At 41.3% G+C, this 17198-nt stretch overlaps 1 protein-coding gene across 28 annotated transcripts in view; it reads right to left on the bottom strand.

Moving 5' to 3' along the window:
- Positions 1–17198, bottom strand: part of EIF4G3 (eukaryotic translation initiation factor 4 gamma 3) — a 1432461-nt gene that overhangs the window by 1009221 nt on the left and 406042 nt on the right. For all 28 annotated transcript variants that reach the window (XM_086921648.1, XM_086921654.1, XM_086921652.1 and 25 more), the window contains one exon: positions 8543–8722. In XM_086921648.1, coding sequence (XP_086777774.1) covers positions 8543–8722 — 180 coding nt within the window. The remainder of the gene's footprint in view (positions 1–8542; positions 8723–17198) is intronic.

Genomic DNA, 17198 nt, shown 5'->3' on the forward strand with positions numbered 1-17198 from the left:
ACAGATTTTGCCTCCATAATCACTTGTGTAAAAAGAAAAAAACTAAATTTAAGGAAAAACAATATTCATAACCTGTGTAAATCGAAATAGGGTTTAAGAAAAAAGCAACCAAGGTAAATAGAGAAAGAAAACAATTGAAAAAACTTTAAATAAAAACGTAAAATAACTAAGGGATCAGAAAGCAAATAACAGTCTCTCAGAAACTCCTTTGCCACAGAAGACAAATATAATTTAATTGTGTTACAGTTAAAAATTGTAGTTTTAGCCTGCCTGTAATTGCATATTTTATCAAGTAAGTAAGTAAAATATCTTTATTCGATTGTTTACATATAACAATCATAAAAGTACATTTCAAAAACATTTATCACAAAGTACAGTTTATGCAAAGGAAAAGAAGTTTGATACCACATAAACACGAGCACAAGCAAAAGTTACAGATTTGTAATTTTTAAAAACAGTAAAGATACAATATTAATTAAAAAAGATTCATATCAGTAGCAGAATTAATTACCCTTCCATGCTTTTCCTATGTTTAAGTGCAAGTTTTAAAAAACTACATAAAAACAGGGTGCAGTCGCTATTTAGCAATTGAAGGTAATAAAGTGCTGGTCTGAATTGTGCAAAACGGAGCCGTTGTAATAAGGGTTTTAAAAACAAGTTACGAGGGACTATATAATATGAACAAAAAAATAAAAAGTGTGCCAGATCTTGTGGAGACTTATTGTCGCAGCCACAAGCTGGCAGCACTTGTCCTCTGTGTGCCCCACTTGGTACAGCTATCAAAAGATGGAACATATCAAATCGGAACCTTGTCAGCAAAAAGCGTTCATAACCTGACAAAGGCCAGACTAAATAGGGTTCTATATGGAGGGTCGTTTTTGTGAGAGCATGCAATCTCACAATATTTTTCTCATACTCTCTCTCCTCCCTTGCCAGGTACCTGGTTGTCATGAAGGTGTTCTTCACATAAATGACATCAGATTTAGTTATTTTCTCGGGGGCTAGAAAAAGATCCGGCCGACCTAGTTCGGTGAGACATCTTCTAACATATTTTATCCACGGGATCTTATACTTCCCTTCCCACTCTAATGCCTCTTGCAGGATGTTTCTGGTAAGGGGTATATCTGGGTTTAGCCAACTATTTAGCCAACATAGCAAGGGGTTTACCGCTATCCTATCGCTCAAATAGGACATGCCTAGTTCTGCGTGAACAGAGAAGTTTGCCGTACCCCTAGGGAGCCTTAAAACTTGCTTTAAAAAATTATTTTCAGTGACCTCGAGGGCATCTAGGGGTTCAGATCCCCATAATTCACTCCCATAGCACGCAACTGCAATGCTTTTGGCTTGATATAACTTCACAACGGCGGCCACTGGGCTGTTACCCGTTTTCTTTGCAAAATCCATTATAGCTGCGTTTATACGCACTACCTCCCCCTTTTTCTTTTGTATTGCAGGTGCCCAAGTTAATTTATGGTCAAAAAGGACACCAAGATATGAAAAGGTCCTAGTTGACGGTATTTTTTCATTGTTTACAGAATGGGGATAACTTTTTTTTGGACCTGAGCCGGTCATCATAATGAAAGATTTCGAGTTGTTAATGCTCAGGCCACGGGAGTTCATGAATGCAAAAAAAGAATCAAGCAGGGTTTGAAGGCCGATCGCCGTTCTAGAGATTAGGACGGCATCGTCCGCATATAGCAAGACTGGCACGCCCTTCCTCCCTATGTATGGGTAATCTGTACCGGTTTTTAATAGATGTTTCTCCAGTTCATTGATGTAAAGATTAAAAAGAAACGGGGCTAGGATGCACCCTTGTCTAACCCCCCGGTTTATCCTGAAGTCCCTGGTTACTTTCATATCTTGTGTAAAGCGGACATTTGCTCTAGTGTCCGAATGTAAATCTGCTAAAAAATTAATGAGCTTTTGCTCCACACCCATATTTTGCAGGACCTCCCAGAGCCTACCTCTGTCGACGCAGTCGAAGGCTGATGATAAATCCATAAAGGCCATGTAGATGGACCCTTTTCTTGCCATGGTGTATTTGCCGTTTATTAGGTACAGGTTCAAACATTGAGCTATCGTGGAGTGACCTGGTCTGAACCCGTATTGGATTGGCGACAGAATGTTTTTTTCGTTGGCCCAAGCTACTAGCCTATTTAAAATAAAAACCCCCACCACCTTAGCAACTGAGTTGATCAGTGATATTGGCCTATAACATGTTACATTACTACGGTCACCTTTCTTGAATACAGGCACTATGGTCGAAGACCCCCATGATTTGGGACAACCTATAGAAATCCCGGCATTTATTACTGCAGTAAGAACTGGTGCCCATAGTTGAATGTCTGATTTAAAGAGGTCGGGGGGAAGACCATCAGGGCCCGGTGCTTTATTACTAGTCAGGCCCTGAATCCCCTTTACTACCTCCCCAACTGTAAAACACAACGGTTCTTCATCGGAAATATTAAAATCAATGTCCGCTTGTGCATCGTCACTTTTGAAAATTGTTCTAAAATGGGATAACCACTCATCCTCAGGTATGTTAGACCCAATCACAGAGTTACTGGGGTCGTCGAACAAGGGCTGGTTTATAATGTTCCAGAACTTAGAACTATTACCCAGGATTGCAGGGTCACACAAGGATTCCCAAACGCTTGCCTTCACTTCTTTTTTCCGGGCTGCTAGAGATGTCTTATAGATGATTCTCAGTTCTTTAACGAGAACAGGATCTCTAGGATTAGCCTTTAGTGCCTTTTTTAAGTTGCGTCCAGCCTTTGAGCAAGCTTGATCGAACCATTTCGGGTGGGATTCGTAATGTCCCTTCACTGGTATGGTTAACAGTTCACCAACTCTATCCACCACAACTGAGAAGGCGGTTAAGGTCACTTCGGGCGAGGTGGTAGGAGAAGCACAGAGTGCGAGTTCGTTGCCGCAGCTGTTATTAATTGAGTTATACAGAGTGACACTGTTGACTTTTGACCACTTCAGACGTCGATTTCCATTTATTGGCTTTAAGGAGCCACAATCTTTCCTGGGCTTCCGGAGTTCAAGAATGCCTCCTCTAATTTTAATAGAGATGGGATTATGGTCACTGAACATGCTAGTTTGAATTTCAAAGTCAGTAACTAGATCAACAAGGTCACTTGAAAGAAGAATGTGATCTATATAAGTACCATTTCCAGGACCTTTATACGTGGGGACGTCAAAAGTGTGAGAATCCGCTAATGTAGACATTGCAACTGTCAGGTTCCTATCGTCAGTTAAATTATTAACGTAGGTACCACGTGGCGAGTAATCAAAATGGAAGCCAGATCTGTTGTTGCAACCTAAGAGTCCAATTGGTGTTACTGCGGGGTTTCCACATGGGTGCGTATTAAAATCTCCAGCAATGAGGACGCTTCGGGGCAGACTTGAAGCTTTATCTTTAAGGAAGTTATGTAGATGGAGAATATTGCACTCCCTATTTGATGATACAGCATTATAGAAGTTAATAAGGGTCAATGCCCTTTTGCCCCTCCTGAGCACCAGGGCTTGGATGTGTCTGTTGTTGGATTCCCTGTTTGAGACCTGGCAGATAAGTGCAAGGCTAATGTAAGATACCAAGCCCCCCTTTGATCTTCCACTATTCGATGGAGTTGCCGGTAGAAAGAAGCTTTGGAAGCCCTCAATATGTACATTTACGTCTTCCAGCCACGTTTCTTGGAAACACAAGATGGTATAGTCTTTTATGTATGAAACCCATGTTGGATCCTTTACCTTGGTAACAAGGCCAGCAACATTCCAGGATAAAAGTTTTATAATACAGGGTGATGTGTCGTGTAGGCCTGCTTCCTGGGCGCTGGTTGTAGGTGAAGGTATCAACTGATTCACTTGGTCAGTTATTATATCTGCTTGTATTTCATCAGTGCCAGATAGGGAATTTGCTACGCCAAGGGTACCGCTATAGACTTGGGTGAGGGGCTGTGGAGGACTAAGCTCATTTAGAGGTAGCCGTGCTCTCTGACTGGCTTGCTAAAAAAGCTGCCCCGGGGGTTACACCTGACCCTTGGATAGGATTATTTGTGCCCTCTAATATAGTACTCACTAGGTTATGGGAAACTGCTTTCAGGCATGAAGACTCAGAGTGTGTAGGAGGGGGAATTAGGGGTACTGTATGTCAATCAATCTTGTCCAGATATTCTGGTGCATAAAGCGTATCATATCTGTTTGAGATGGGGACCCCGTAGTACGTGTTTAACTGTTGTGGATGTGAGTAGTGCTGAAACTGTGAACGAAGTGGGAACTCCCTTCTCTCCTGATGACTTGTACGATATCTATCTTGCCTGTTAGCCCATGGGGGTTCCCTTCTATGGTTTGTATGGTCCAATGGGGCGGACGGGTCATACGGCCATGAGGTTTCCCTAAATTGGTGATAGGCCGTTTGCTCGAACAGCCCCCCTGTCCGTAGGTTAGCTGTGATTGTTTTACATTATCGCTGGGGTTATTGGAGGGATAAAAATAGCTCAGATCCATTGTGCGAATCAGACTATTTGTCACACCACTTTTCCAGTTGTTCACGAAACTAGCTGCACGGCTGTCACCGAAGGTTACCACGATGCAATCACCCTCGGTTGATTTAAATCTGGTGCCCACCCAGTCTACTTTTTTCACATGTGAAATATGGCCAACTATATGTTGTGGAATCGGTCTTTGAACTGTAAGCCAGTGGCTGACCTTATTTTTTAATTCCGCTTGAGATTCTGTTTTCCTGTCCGGTAATTTAGGTACCCCAATCATAACGGTGGTATAGGGACTGGATTCAGGGGGAAGGTTTATGTGCGGTGGTCTTTTAGCTGCCACTGATTTTGACGATTTAACCCCTGTTTGCATTGTAGGTATACTCAAATGTGGGGTTTTAATTTGGCCCGATAGTTCTAAGTGGGTTGATACTAGTTTAGCTGAAGAACTTTCAGCGGCCCATTCGCTATCCTCAGTTTCAGTGTCAGGTGGGGTTTGGGCATTATTCAAAGTTGTGACCACTGTGGGGGGGGGGGGGGGGGGGGGGGGGGGGGGGTTAGCCACCGTGTCTAGATTTTTCCCCGGTTTAGAATGAAGGGTTTTAACCTGACGAGCTGGCAGAGTGTGGTTAATTGCAGTGTTATGAGTAGTTTGCTTTGTCCTTACGACTTTGTTACTAGTTGGGACAAGTGAACTACGGGCTGGTACAAAGGTGGAAGTGGATTTTGGTGCATTCAATATTTTAAGCAAAGTAGAAGATGCATCAGTTTGGGCTCTTTCAAATTTCCCTAGAGCCTTCTCGATGTTAATGACTCTCTCACTGATGGGCTTCAAGAGGGTCTTAATTAGGGCTTCTAGTTGACCCAAGAGCAGTTCGTTGTTTGTCGATATGTTATCTGTCTGATCTATGTGGTCTATAGTCGTAACTATTGGATCTGTCTGCTTCTTGCTCAAGAGCGACCCTAACTCCTGACTGGTTGTAGGAGGACAAATATTTGCTGCTTTTGGTGTAGGGTTAGCCAGTCTAAAAGTGGACCAAATGTCTTTAGCTGAGTGATGTTGTTTGGCCTTTAGACGAGACATTTTTTTAACTAAGGATGTTTTTTTACTTCGTGATCTACGGGACTTGTTTATATTTTTTGATCCTAGTCTTGTAGCCGGGGGGGGTCTGTTCCTGTAGATACTGTAGAAGTTGGGCCTGCAGAGGTTAAAGACCCAAGATCTAGGTGGTCTATAGTCGGCAAACTTGTATTGACACCATTTTCGCTAAGCAGCATAAGGCTGTTGTCCCTGCTGTTGCCTAAAGAGGGAATGGACAGGGCTGTTGGGGTGTTGTCTCTTGTTTGGGGACTGGGAAGCCCTGTGAAGGATAACATTAGGATTGACTCTTGAGAGTTCATTGTATTGTCCTTTGAGTTAGCATTTTCAGTAGTGTGTAGAGAAAGGTCCGGAAAACACAGATCTGGAGTTAGAGATAGTCGTCTTTCAGTATCCTGGATGGCATCTGCCACCACACTAATTGTTTTCAGTAACATTAAGTCGATAGCAGTTATTGTGGGAAGGGGGGTTTTAGGAACACTTGTTGTTCTTGTTACAGATCTCGTGGCCACAGGGGTCTTTCTAGTTTTAGACATCTTCGCGTTATTATCCAAGGTAGAACAGTAGTGAGGAGCTCCCCTTTAGTACGCTGTATGTAGGAAACAGAACGTATATGAGTACCTTAACATAGACGAAAGGGGGGTGGCCCGTCCCGTCCTCCTCGGTCACCTGAGGGCCACAGAGGGCCCGCCCTTTGCCCGGGCTTAGGCTGTTTTTAAGCGCCTCCTGGCGCGCTCCGCCTCGACGCGACTTCCGGTCGCGGAGGCCGCTGGAAGATGTAGTTATCCCTCTCCCCCACACTGCGGCAGCGCTGTTGTTGTGAGGCTGCGGCGGGGGGAGGAGACACTGAGCGGTGAAGCAGCGGCAGGGTCGGCGAAGATGGCAATCCTGCAAGGGTTTATCAAGCTGGTATGGCGGCGTTTCTCCCAGTGAGTTCTATGGCTTTTTCGTTCGTGCATATTTTATCACCTGTGTTGTGTTTTAAATGTGTGGTTTTCCCTGCCCATTATTGCCTTCATTATTCGTATTTGAGGGTTCTGATTGGTTTCTCGGTCTGTGATTCAATCATTGCAGGGTTTGGGACTAGGGCTAGGGTTCGGATTTCTATTGGAAGTAGGGACTAGGGATTCCTATGTTATTGGTTGTTGGGAGTAGGGTGGGACTAGGGCTAGGGTTAGACCTTTACTTGGAAGTAGCTATTTAGGGCTTCTGGTGTGTTTGGTTGTTGGACCAGTTGTGGGACTAAGAGTAGGGTTAGGCTTTGTATTATAAGTAGGGACTAGGGCTACCTGTACCATTGGCAGCTTGGACTTGGGTTGGGACTAGTGGTATGGCTAAGGCCTTTATTGTACGTAGAAATCAGGGTTTTGAACTGATTGGGTGCTTGGACTAGCATTAAGATTGGCTGCAAGGTCCTGGTCTCCTATTGGTTCTAGATGTTAGGGCTAGTGTTGTGATTAAATAGTGTTAGGGCTAGGGTTCCCATTGGCTGAAGGGGTCACCTGATTACTAGGGCTACAAAAAAGGCCAGGCTTAGGGCGTCTCAGTCCGGGCGTCGAGGCGAAGGGTGGAGAGGACAAGGGTAGTTGCCTGTTTGGGCCTGTTATGGGTGGAGAGGACAAGGGTAGTTGCCTGTTTGGGTCTGTTCGAGACTGGTCGGTACTAGGGCCAGAATTGCTGCCCTTTTTCTCATTTAACAATACCCAACCCACACCACCCACAACCACAAACAGAGCAACACACTCACACCAAATATACACCACACAACACACTATGCACAGATTAATGTACCAGCATGCACCACCAACTCAACCAAACCACATCTACACACCCTACTATCCCAACTACCACACATATCCACCATCACCCACAAACAGTACACAACTCTATCCTATATCACTAACCAATACACTCATTACTAACACAACGCCAATCAACACCATAAATAACTACATCCCACTCAGACACACTCTCCCTGCTGTAATTACACCTAACAGTCCACCTTTTATCACTAACAAATATATAATGATCCTCCCATCAGTTGACTTAAAAAAAAATCCTTCACTCTTTTATCCCTCCACTATCCTTTTTCTATCAAAACTAACAGACTAACATGTTCACTTCTCAAATTTCATATTCCATATTCAACTATACTAATATACTGCCCAAATAAATGAATAACATATCTACTACTCAAATTACTTCATATTTATACTATACTAATTTTCAACACTAATCCTTTATGGGTTCCGGAGTGGCGTGCTACTCGCCAAAAAAGCTCTTCAACACCCATCAGGGGTAACAAGTGCTATATGAATGCAAATCTTTCTTCCCCTTTTATCCATATGCTATCCTTCTCACTCCAAGTAACAGACTAATATCCACCACTGAAATTACCTCATATTTCACCATATTAATTCACCACGAATCCTTTATAGGCTCCCTGAATAGCATGCGTCAACAAGCGAGCAATAAATAAACACAAACCTTTGTCCTACTCTATCCTTCCGCTATCGTTCCGATCCAAATAACTGACTAACCTATCCACCACTTAAAATGTACTTGCATGTTTCACTATACTAATTCAACACTAATCCTCTGTGGGTCCCGGAGTAGTGTGCTACCCGCCGAAAAAGTGCTTCGATGCCTCGTCAGGGGTAGTAAGCGCTATATAAATGCAATTACAATACAATACAATACAATATCCGTAACAGCATCTGAAGCAGAGGAATACTCTAGGCTATCAAGTCACACTTACAAACATGATAAATTTTAACACATATGTCCGACTGTAATCAATCATGCATCATGACAGGAGGGAACTATTAAGAAATTAGTCAAAGGAAAAAAGTGGTCAACACAGAAGCATACCATATGTGATGAGCTTTGAGGAAGTGTATTGTCACCTAAAAGTGTGTGTGTAGCTTCCCTATTGGTGTTACCTTACCTGTGGTATACAGTACTGGGGACCCTGAGGCAGTGCATACGGCATTGGCAAATGGTTCACCATCATGATGTGCTGGTTGGTTTGGTACACTGCCGTCGGCGTTTGGGCCCCAGGGCGGATGGTAGGGCTACTGTTCTGGATGGTAGCGCGTGGAGGCTGTAACTGAGGCCTCTGGAAAAACTGTAAAGATGTAAGTAAAAAGTTAAAAAGTGCCAAATTTGTCGTTGGGGCATACAAGGCACATAAGAATTAGTTAAAAAAAAAGATTTTAATCTTTAGTACTTTAAACAGAAATTTAATCTAATGCCAAATACACTGCAAATCAGGTAAACATTAACAACTATGTATACACATCATTTAAAGTAAGGACAAATAAAAAGCACATAAACACTTGTATTAACCGTAGCGGGGAAACATATGGACAGTACAGAACAAAGCCCTGTACTAAATAAGGTAGAGTGTGGATTTTATATTTAGCTTTTTTTAGTGAATGCAGAAGGCTTGACCTTTTCATGGATGTGGCGCACTGCTCTATCAAGTGTAGATTGTACTAAAATATGGTTTAAATATGTTGTGAAGGGGCCAGATTGTATTGCTTCGAACACATACAGGTTTGTGTGACCTGTACTTCATATCTTAACTTTTCTTTCCAAGTCCCTATGGAAATGAGGCACTATTATAAGTATCCGATGAAGGCCATCACTTCTGAAACAGTTGAAGCTCACATGTTACCACATACTGCTTAAGTTCGAATTGTTAGCCCTATGGTGAGCTACATTTCATCACAACCGTTCTTTATTTAAAATCGGTGTTGTGCAATTCTGAGAAATACTTAGGGCTTTGAATTGCAACTCTCACAAAAAAACAACCTTGCAGTGAAACAAAGCAAACATCTTCTCCTTTCTTTAATACTGCCACTTCTGCGCATGGGTGAACACATGCAGTCATTAATGCCAACATCACAGTACTGAAAAGGAAATTATGTACACCTTAGTATGCGGACTGGTCAGTACTATTTGGCCAATCACTACATCCATTCACTGGTCTAACATTCTACACATTTGCTCGTTTCCCGTGTACCAATGCAGAAAACAACCATACAATGGTGAAAGCGCAACTGTTATTGACATTTTCCGTACTGAATTTCCAGTACTTGGATTGGGATTGGTATACCATTTCACAAAGGTCTAACTAGGGGGGAAAATGTTTATAAAGGTTTCTGCAACGTGCTGTTGACGCTCTTATTTTAGGGTGCTAGACGGTTATTAAATAGCAAGAATTCTTTAACTGGTATTGTGAGATAAATGGAATAAAATAACAGGTCATTAGGATTACTGAAACAGGCCTGTTTCCAAGAAAAATAATGCCACCAGTACTCAAATTCCTACTGAGCCCAAAAAGAAATTTTCTACCAATTTATTTGCAAGTTTTAGAAAGCATTTGATGTCACCTTACTATTACTTCAGGGTGCACAACTGTACAATACTATTTATGGATTGTGCTCAGAAGGCAGTGAGAAAGTGACCAACTGTGTTTTACAAAATAGCAAAAATAAACAAATTATTGAAGAGTGGAGTGCAGCTGAGAGAGATAGTGGACCTTAAGAATCCACCCAAAGGCGAATGGAAACCCTTAATCAATATTCCTCATTTTCTTTAGCCAAAAGTAGCATGATCAAATTGTATACAAATGTAGATCTACAGAAACAGTTTAGGCCTAAACATTTGTAAAATGTCAAAAAAAATATTTGTGAAATTAAAACTATTTACGACAAACCATTATTTTTCCTCTGGTACTAGAACATAACTAAATGCAAATAACGAAATTCATTATTTAATGAACTTTGTTTCCAGTATGTGGGTGGTGTTCCGCGGTTAACAAAAAAACGGAAAACTTGCCAAGGTATAAATGGACATCTGTGTCTAAGATAGGTGATTTCAGCAAAAATATTCTTCAGGGTGTCTATACCTCTTACGGGAAACCTTGCAAGTCCTAATTCTTCTTATAATGGCATCAATATTGATAGATAAAATCCATACGAAAGAAGGAGAAAAGTGAAGAAAATGTATTATTTTATCTCTGAGCACTTCTAAGATTTCTCTCTAGTTGTATATTGAAACCCATTTAAGTAAACTGAAAAATACCCACAATATCTGCCGTTAATTGCAAATGAGTATGTATACCACCTTGATGAATCCGAATATTTTTGTAAGAATTGATGCCTTTATCATAGCTTACAAAAACACTACTGAGAAATTTCTGATTCAACTCACTAACTAAATAAATAAAAGTGCTGCGCGGGACCTTCTAAATAAACAGATACAAGAAATTAAAAGAATCCTACCTTAAGCAAAACTTGTCACATATATAAAGCAAAAGAGTTTAGAAAGCTAAATATGTTCTTCTGTACAGGCCGATTCTCAGGTCAGCATTTGATGCCAGCCGAGTTGAGCTTTCAAGAGATTCGAATTACACATTTTGTCAGCAGGTGTTCCCAATAAATATAACAGTGATGCTGACCGACAATGCAGTTCATGATACATGTCCACACGGTGATGGACACAATAAATTCTGCCAAAGAAGTATAACTATGCCATGCAGATCTAAAAGTGTAAATTACCTGAATGGGTCTGAATCCTCTCTTGACAACGAAAGCAAGAAGGCAGCAGGAGACAGAGAGCCAAGTAAATTACTTTACAAATCATCAAAAAGAGGAAGTGTGTGCATGCAGCCCAACATGCAGCTCACAACTACCTTTCCTAGCTTTTACAGCACTACAAATTTTGGGGTCAGTGGCTGTGGCAATGCCAAGAAGAGATCTCAGTTCCTCCTCAGAATAGTTAAATATATATGCAACAGTTTTAAGCTTCCTTACAACACGTTGGACACAAAAAAGGCACTAGCAGTGCAAGCTTCCTTCATATGGAGCATTTCAACCGCCTGGGTATTCGAAGAGCTTCATAGACACACAGGTGCACCACAGGGACTGTCAAAAGTTTATCTGCACACAAAGGGAAAAGGAAAAGCACAAATAGCGCAAGTTTGATCTTCCTGTAGGTCATAGGGCAGGAACATGTTTCTCTCCCATGCCCCCACAGAATAGAATGGCCAAGTGTGAGAAGCTGCCAAAATTTAAAGGGTTTAAAGAAAAGGGTTTTCTCGGGAAATGGTGATTGGTTTATGAAAAAGGTGTTGTCCTTTAGGCTCTAGGATATATAAAGTAGGTCTACAAGTTTTAATCAGGACATCAGCCAATGAATCTCATTTCCATTACAATGCAAAACATCCATCGCTTTCAGTGAAGTTTATCTTTCTCTTTTAAGGCACTTGTCCTGGTTTCTAAAACAGACATGTAAATCACACCCTTTTATTAGATTAACAGATAGTTAAGGAATAATCCAGCTTGCAAATTGACACCTGCTCATAAACTAAGTGCCTGCAAGAAAAATTCTTATAAAGGGTGCAAGCACTTAGACCATCGTGTCCCTCTTTTGTGTAACCGTCTTCCTCCTAGTAACCTTCTTAAGTATACTAAGGAAATTAATGAAAACTAAAGACACCCGAGATAATTTTTCTTCTATGAACCTGAAGTAGTTGCAGTCTCAGTGTCATTATATACTCATACAATTAGTACACTAGACTTCATAGTTTGTATGGAAGCCTCCACTTTAGTCCAACTTCTACTTCAGGCATGAAAAGAAACAAACTTTCAGATAGAGGGTAAAAATAGCAACAAACTCTAAATCTGAAGTGGAAATGTGACATTAACTTTTAGAAGATAAGCCAAATCCCAAGCACAAAAAAGAGGTGCAACTCTTCTTGAACTTTTCAGGACACATGATAATTCAAGGTCTCTGAACATGCTAGTTAAATTGAATAATGAATGATTCCATGGGGTTGGTGAGGTAAAATGGCCATCTTCCCTTACCAGGACGATTAGCTGAATGAGAAAACCAACACAGGTTCTTAAAGTCATCCAAGTCCCTGTGAAAGTCTTCTTCAATCAGATTATACTTACCTCTATTACTAGCATTCTAGCCTCATGCTGCTCTTTCTAGCAAACTAGCTTTTCTATTCCAGCATTCAAGTCACCCCAAATGCAACAGAAATTAGGTTAAACACCAGTAATAACGTAGGCAGATTGAACAGGCCTTGTAGCACTGAAGTATCTGGCCATGGACCCCTCACAAGAACTGTGACTTCCTTGATTTTAATCCAGAAGCATGACACCTAAAGATGGCTCATATGTGTACTTCTAATATCAGGTCGTGGAGCATATGTAGCGGCTTTGTGATTGACCACCACGATTACCAGTTCCTTGACGACACAAAATCAGGATTCAGACCCCCAACAGCACTGTGATAGCCCTCATCACAGTAACGGGCGGCATCCAGATAATCCTGGACAAGGGAGAAACTGTGACATTCATCCTACCCTATCTCTCAGTAACCTTCGACACAGTCTCTCACCCAATCATGATAAGACTACTACATAAGACTGGCATCCAAGGACCCACCCCCAAATGGATCTGCACATTTCTAACTAGAAGAACCCAGACAGTCAACATGCGGCCCTACTCGGTGAAAGCCAGAGAACTCATTTACCAGGTAATAGCTTAGCCCAACCCTCTTCAACATCTACATGACCCCACTGGACGACGTCATCTGGGCACACACATTGACATACTAACCTAAGGCAAGCAACTGATACTGTTTCTCTTGGGCAAAACACTCCGCAAAAGGAACAATTTCAACACTTGCATGACTGAAGGGGCCACCTGTATGAAGTTAAACGGCCTCCAGCTGAATATGGACAAAAACGAAGTGATGATTTTTGGAAAAGATGCCTCACCATGGGACTCTGGCTACAGAGGTAGGACGCACTCTCACCCACCGCCTACAAGCAAGAAACCTCAGGATCATCAACAAGCTGGATATGTCAATCCAGTTCAGCAACTGCTTGTTTTCATACTCTGAGGATGTTGAGAAAAAGTTACAAGTGGCTACCAAACAACACCCGAAAGACCATCACCCAAGTGCTAATCACTAGCAGACTGAACTATGGACACCATCTCTTTGCAGGAATCAACAAGCAACTCAAGAAAATACTACAGGCCGCCCAGAAAGCTGCGAACAGACTTGTCCTTATCTCCCACGCCGATCCCACATCACACCTCACCTGAGGGACCTCCACTGATCACCATACACAAGTGCACACAGTTAAAATTCCTCACCCACATGTACAAAGTACTGCACAACACATGCCCTGCCTACCGGAACAGCCGCAAACATTTCTACCAACCTCCCAGGCACCTCTGCTCAGCGGGAATTGCACATGTCCCACAAATACACAAAAGCAGATTGGGAGGTTGAGCCTTCTCGTATATATTGCCCCTAGAGCATGGAATGCCCTCCCAACCGCAGTTGAGCCTCCTTCTCCCCTCTGGAATTCCGAAAGAAGCTGAAGACTTGGCTCTTAGAGTAAATCCCCACAGGACTAGCTCAACTCACCTGCAAAGTGCCAGGATACCCTCTTGGGTGATAGTGCACTATAAAAACACAGATACATAACATAGCTTAAATCATGCCGAATGAAGCAGCAGTTTCTTACCTTTACTCACCACTCTTAGCTTGGACTCTCAGGAATCTAGAAGATTTACTTATTCTAGAAATTAAAACTATGGTAAATCAATCAACCCGATTTTAAAAATATAAAAAGACTATGATAAAAACCCAACTTTTTAGATAAAATGTCTTCCTCTTAATTCAAGATTTGTTAATCAGTAATCTGGCAAACTGCCTGGGGGGAGGAGATAGAGGTCTCAATAGCATTTTAACACACACCTACACTCCTGAATGGTGTCTTCTAGGCTGTTTCAATGTAGGGCACCTCCATTGCGTATCCAGAGGAGAATCTCTTCAGTACAAAGTGGGTCACATGACCGTGGACCATTGAAAGCAACCATTCAAGGTAAGGAGCTTCACAGTAAAAAAAACATACATTGGTACAACACTAGTTTTAGTAAAAACAATGAGCACTGTACTGCCCAAAGACTTTAGGAGGACGTTTTTCACCACACAATTTTTCTATGATCCACTAAATCTATAAATAATTGCAGATTTAAAAGTGAAAAATTACAAAAAGCAAACTCCTTGATCTTGCTTCGGCGGCAGGGTTTCCTAAGACGAGGGGCAATAATTGTGGTTTGGGGATGCAGATTACCATCAAGTGCTAGTAAAAAACTGTGTGCATATCACAATCTCTTCTGTGCAAGAACTATTGATGCCATGCTAACAGACTGAACAAAGAATGCTTTCAAACACCTTTTCAACTATGCTGGAGAGGGCAATCCATTTTAAAGAGCAAATACTTCAGAGTTTAATCAAAAGAATGCCTGTTCACCTGAGCAACTGTCTGTCATAAAAAGTAGTTTCCTGACAATCAACTTTAGGAAATATATAAATTCAACCATTTATTCATGGCTTACTGACTCTGGACTGGTTTCTGAGGAGCATTCCCTCTAGCCCACGCAACCAACGGAAGAAATATTTTTAGCAAAATCGAAGGCGGCGAAAAGGTGGTAAAATCTGCTCTAGAATATGCACATTTTCAAACAGATTGTGCTATGTATTTCTATGTGATGCAAGTATGATTAAGAGGTGGCTGTCTTCATACTGACTAAAGCAAAGGTAACCCCTAAATATAGGAGCCTCTACATGACGTTTGGATGGCCAAGTACGTGTGTGACTCTTCCCCACTCACTTCCAAAAGCTTCACAGTTTTACTCCTCTCACCAATGTGACTTCTATCAGTTATAGGTTGACATTTCCAATAACATTTAGTCACTGATCCCAGCTGCAAAGTTTCATTTCACTATAACCACTGCGTCTTGGATCAAAAGCAAAGAAAATCAATTACAATTTATGTTGATCTCTGTATCTCAATGGCACCAATGTTTGTAGAAGGACCAACAAAAATCATAAAAAGACTCATTAGATAATGGAAGGAAGTGAGCAGGAAGCTAATATCACTCATTTCATTATAAGTACTGAAATGTTTGCAGCCTAATCCTTATTATAGGTGCATGTCGACAAAGTAATGAAACAAATCCTCCAAAATACAGTGCAAGCAATACAAATAAATGTCACCTACCTGCAATATTTTAATGAAAGCGCTTTTACCGAACATTGTCACCATCTTGAAAGACAGCCCTACCCGCAGCCAATATGACATCAACATGTCATGGTAGCTGAAATTCTAGCACTTTTCCTTTTTCTGACCAATGGTTTAGGTATTACTTCTTAATAGCTTAAAGCAGTTATCGGCCCTGGCAGAGGGATATTTTTGAAGGATATGGTGAGCATAAGCAATAAAATATGGTTATTTCATGATTCCTCTATTGGTTATGCAAGCAGGTTTTCACCATTCTGATATATATCGATCGATAGATAGATACAGGCACACTATTGCTTAGTAAATCTCCAGGAGTGATGTTCTTGCTAAAACAATGAAAATGTATTCTCAAGTGTTAACTGCCCTTGCCCCCTCCAGCAGCAAGCAATGTCCTAAAGCACCACTTTTCACATACAGACACAAAATATTTAATAAACGTTTTAAAACACTAATTTGTTTTATACTTGGTACCACCCAACCCTGCATAACATGATCAATAAGGGACTCCAAAAACGGTACAGAATACAAGACATCCTTTCTGCCAGCTTCCACCACAGTCATTGGCTCCACAATGAAGAGAAAACCTCGAGGACTTCTGAAGCGGAAATGATAACTACAATAACACGCAGAGATTTGATTGCCATATGGACCTCAACCTAAAGAAACAAGGGGAAACAGTCAACCTCTCCTTCATTAAACAAGCAGTGATCAATTTCAAAATCAATTTCGCTTCCTGTTATTGGTAAAAGTTTTGAAATTTAAGAGGAACTTCAGATAAAAAAAGACTAAACCTGAGTTTTGAAAGAATAACGAAGAGCAGATCAAAACTTCACAAAGTAGGATTCTTAATGTTTTACTCCCAAAACTCAAGGGTAAATACTTTGGAAAACAGAGAATTGGAAACTTATAAACAAGCACAAGGCAGTACACAAAAAACGTATCGTTACAGAAACCCACCAAAGGTGCAAGACTATTGTGACCCAATTCAGTAAGACACTGTGAAAAGTGCAGTAAAAAAAAGTCCGGCCTGCTAAGAGTTCAGCAAGGCCACAGAAATTGATAACGAGCGTGATAAAATCCTAATGACTACATACGATACAGTAGACTAGTTCAGAGGCAAACAATCCACAGGTTAACTGCTGCAAAAAAGGTTGCAATCAATGGACTGTGAAAGAGGAGACCGGGAAAACGAATAATTGGAGAAACACGAGGCACTCCAGCGTACTGCTCATCTACAAGCGCTTCAATGCTTCATCAGGGGTAGTAAGCACTATATAATACAATACAAAAGTTTTTAGATACTTGGAGACGGAATTGCATTTTATAACAAACAAAGTACCAAGATCGCAGGAAAACAAAGTTACTACAGCCTTCTGCATGAAAACAAACTAACAAACCTCATGCAAAAACCAGTGTACGGATAGATATACTCCCCCATCAAGGATGCTCAACTTATCTACAGGAGAAAAAGACAACTAACAGA

Source organism: Lissotriton vulgaris, chromosome 5 (assembly GCF_964263255.1).
Source record: "Lissotriton vulgaris chromosome 5, aLisVul1.2, whole genome shotgun sequence".
NCBI lineage: Eukaryota > Metazoa > Chordata > Amphibia > Caudata > Salamandridae > Lissotriton > Lissotriton vulgaris.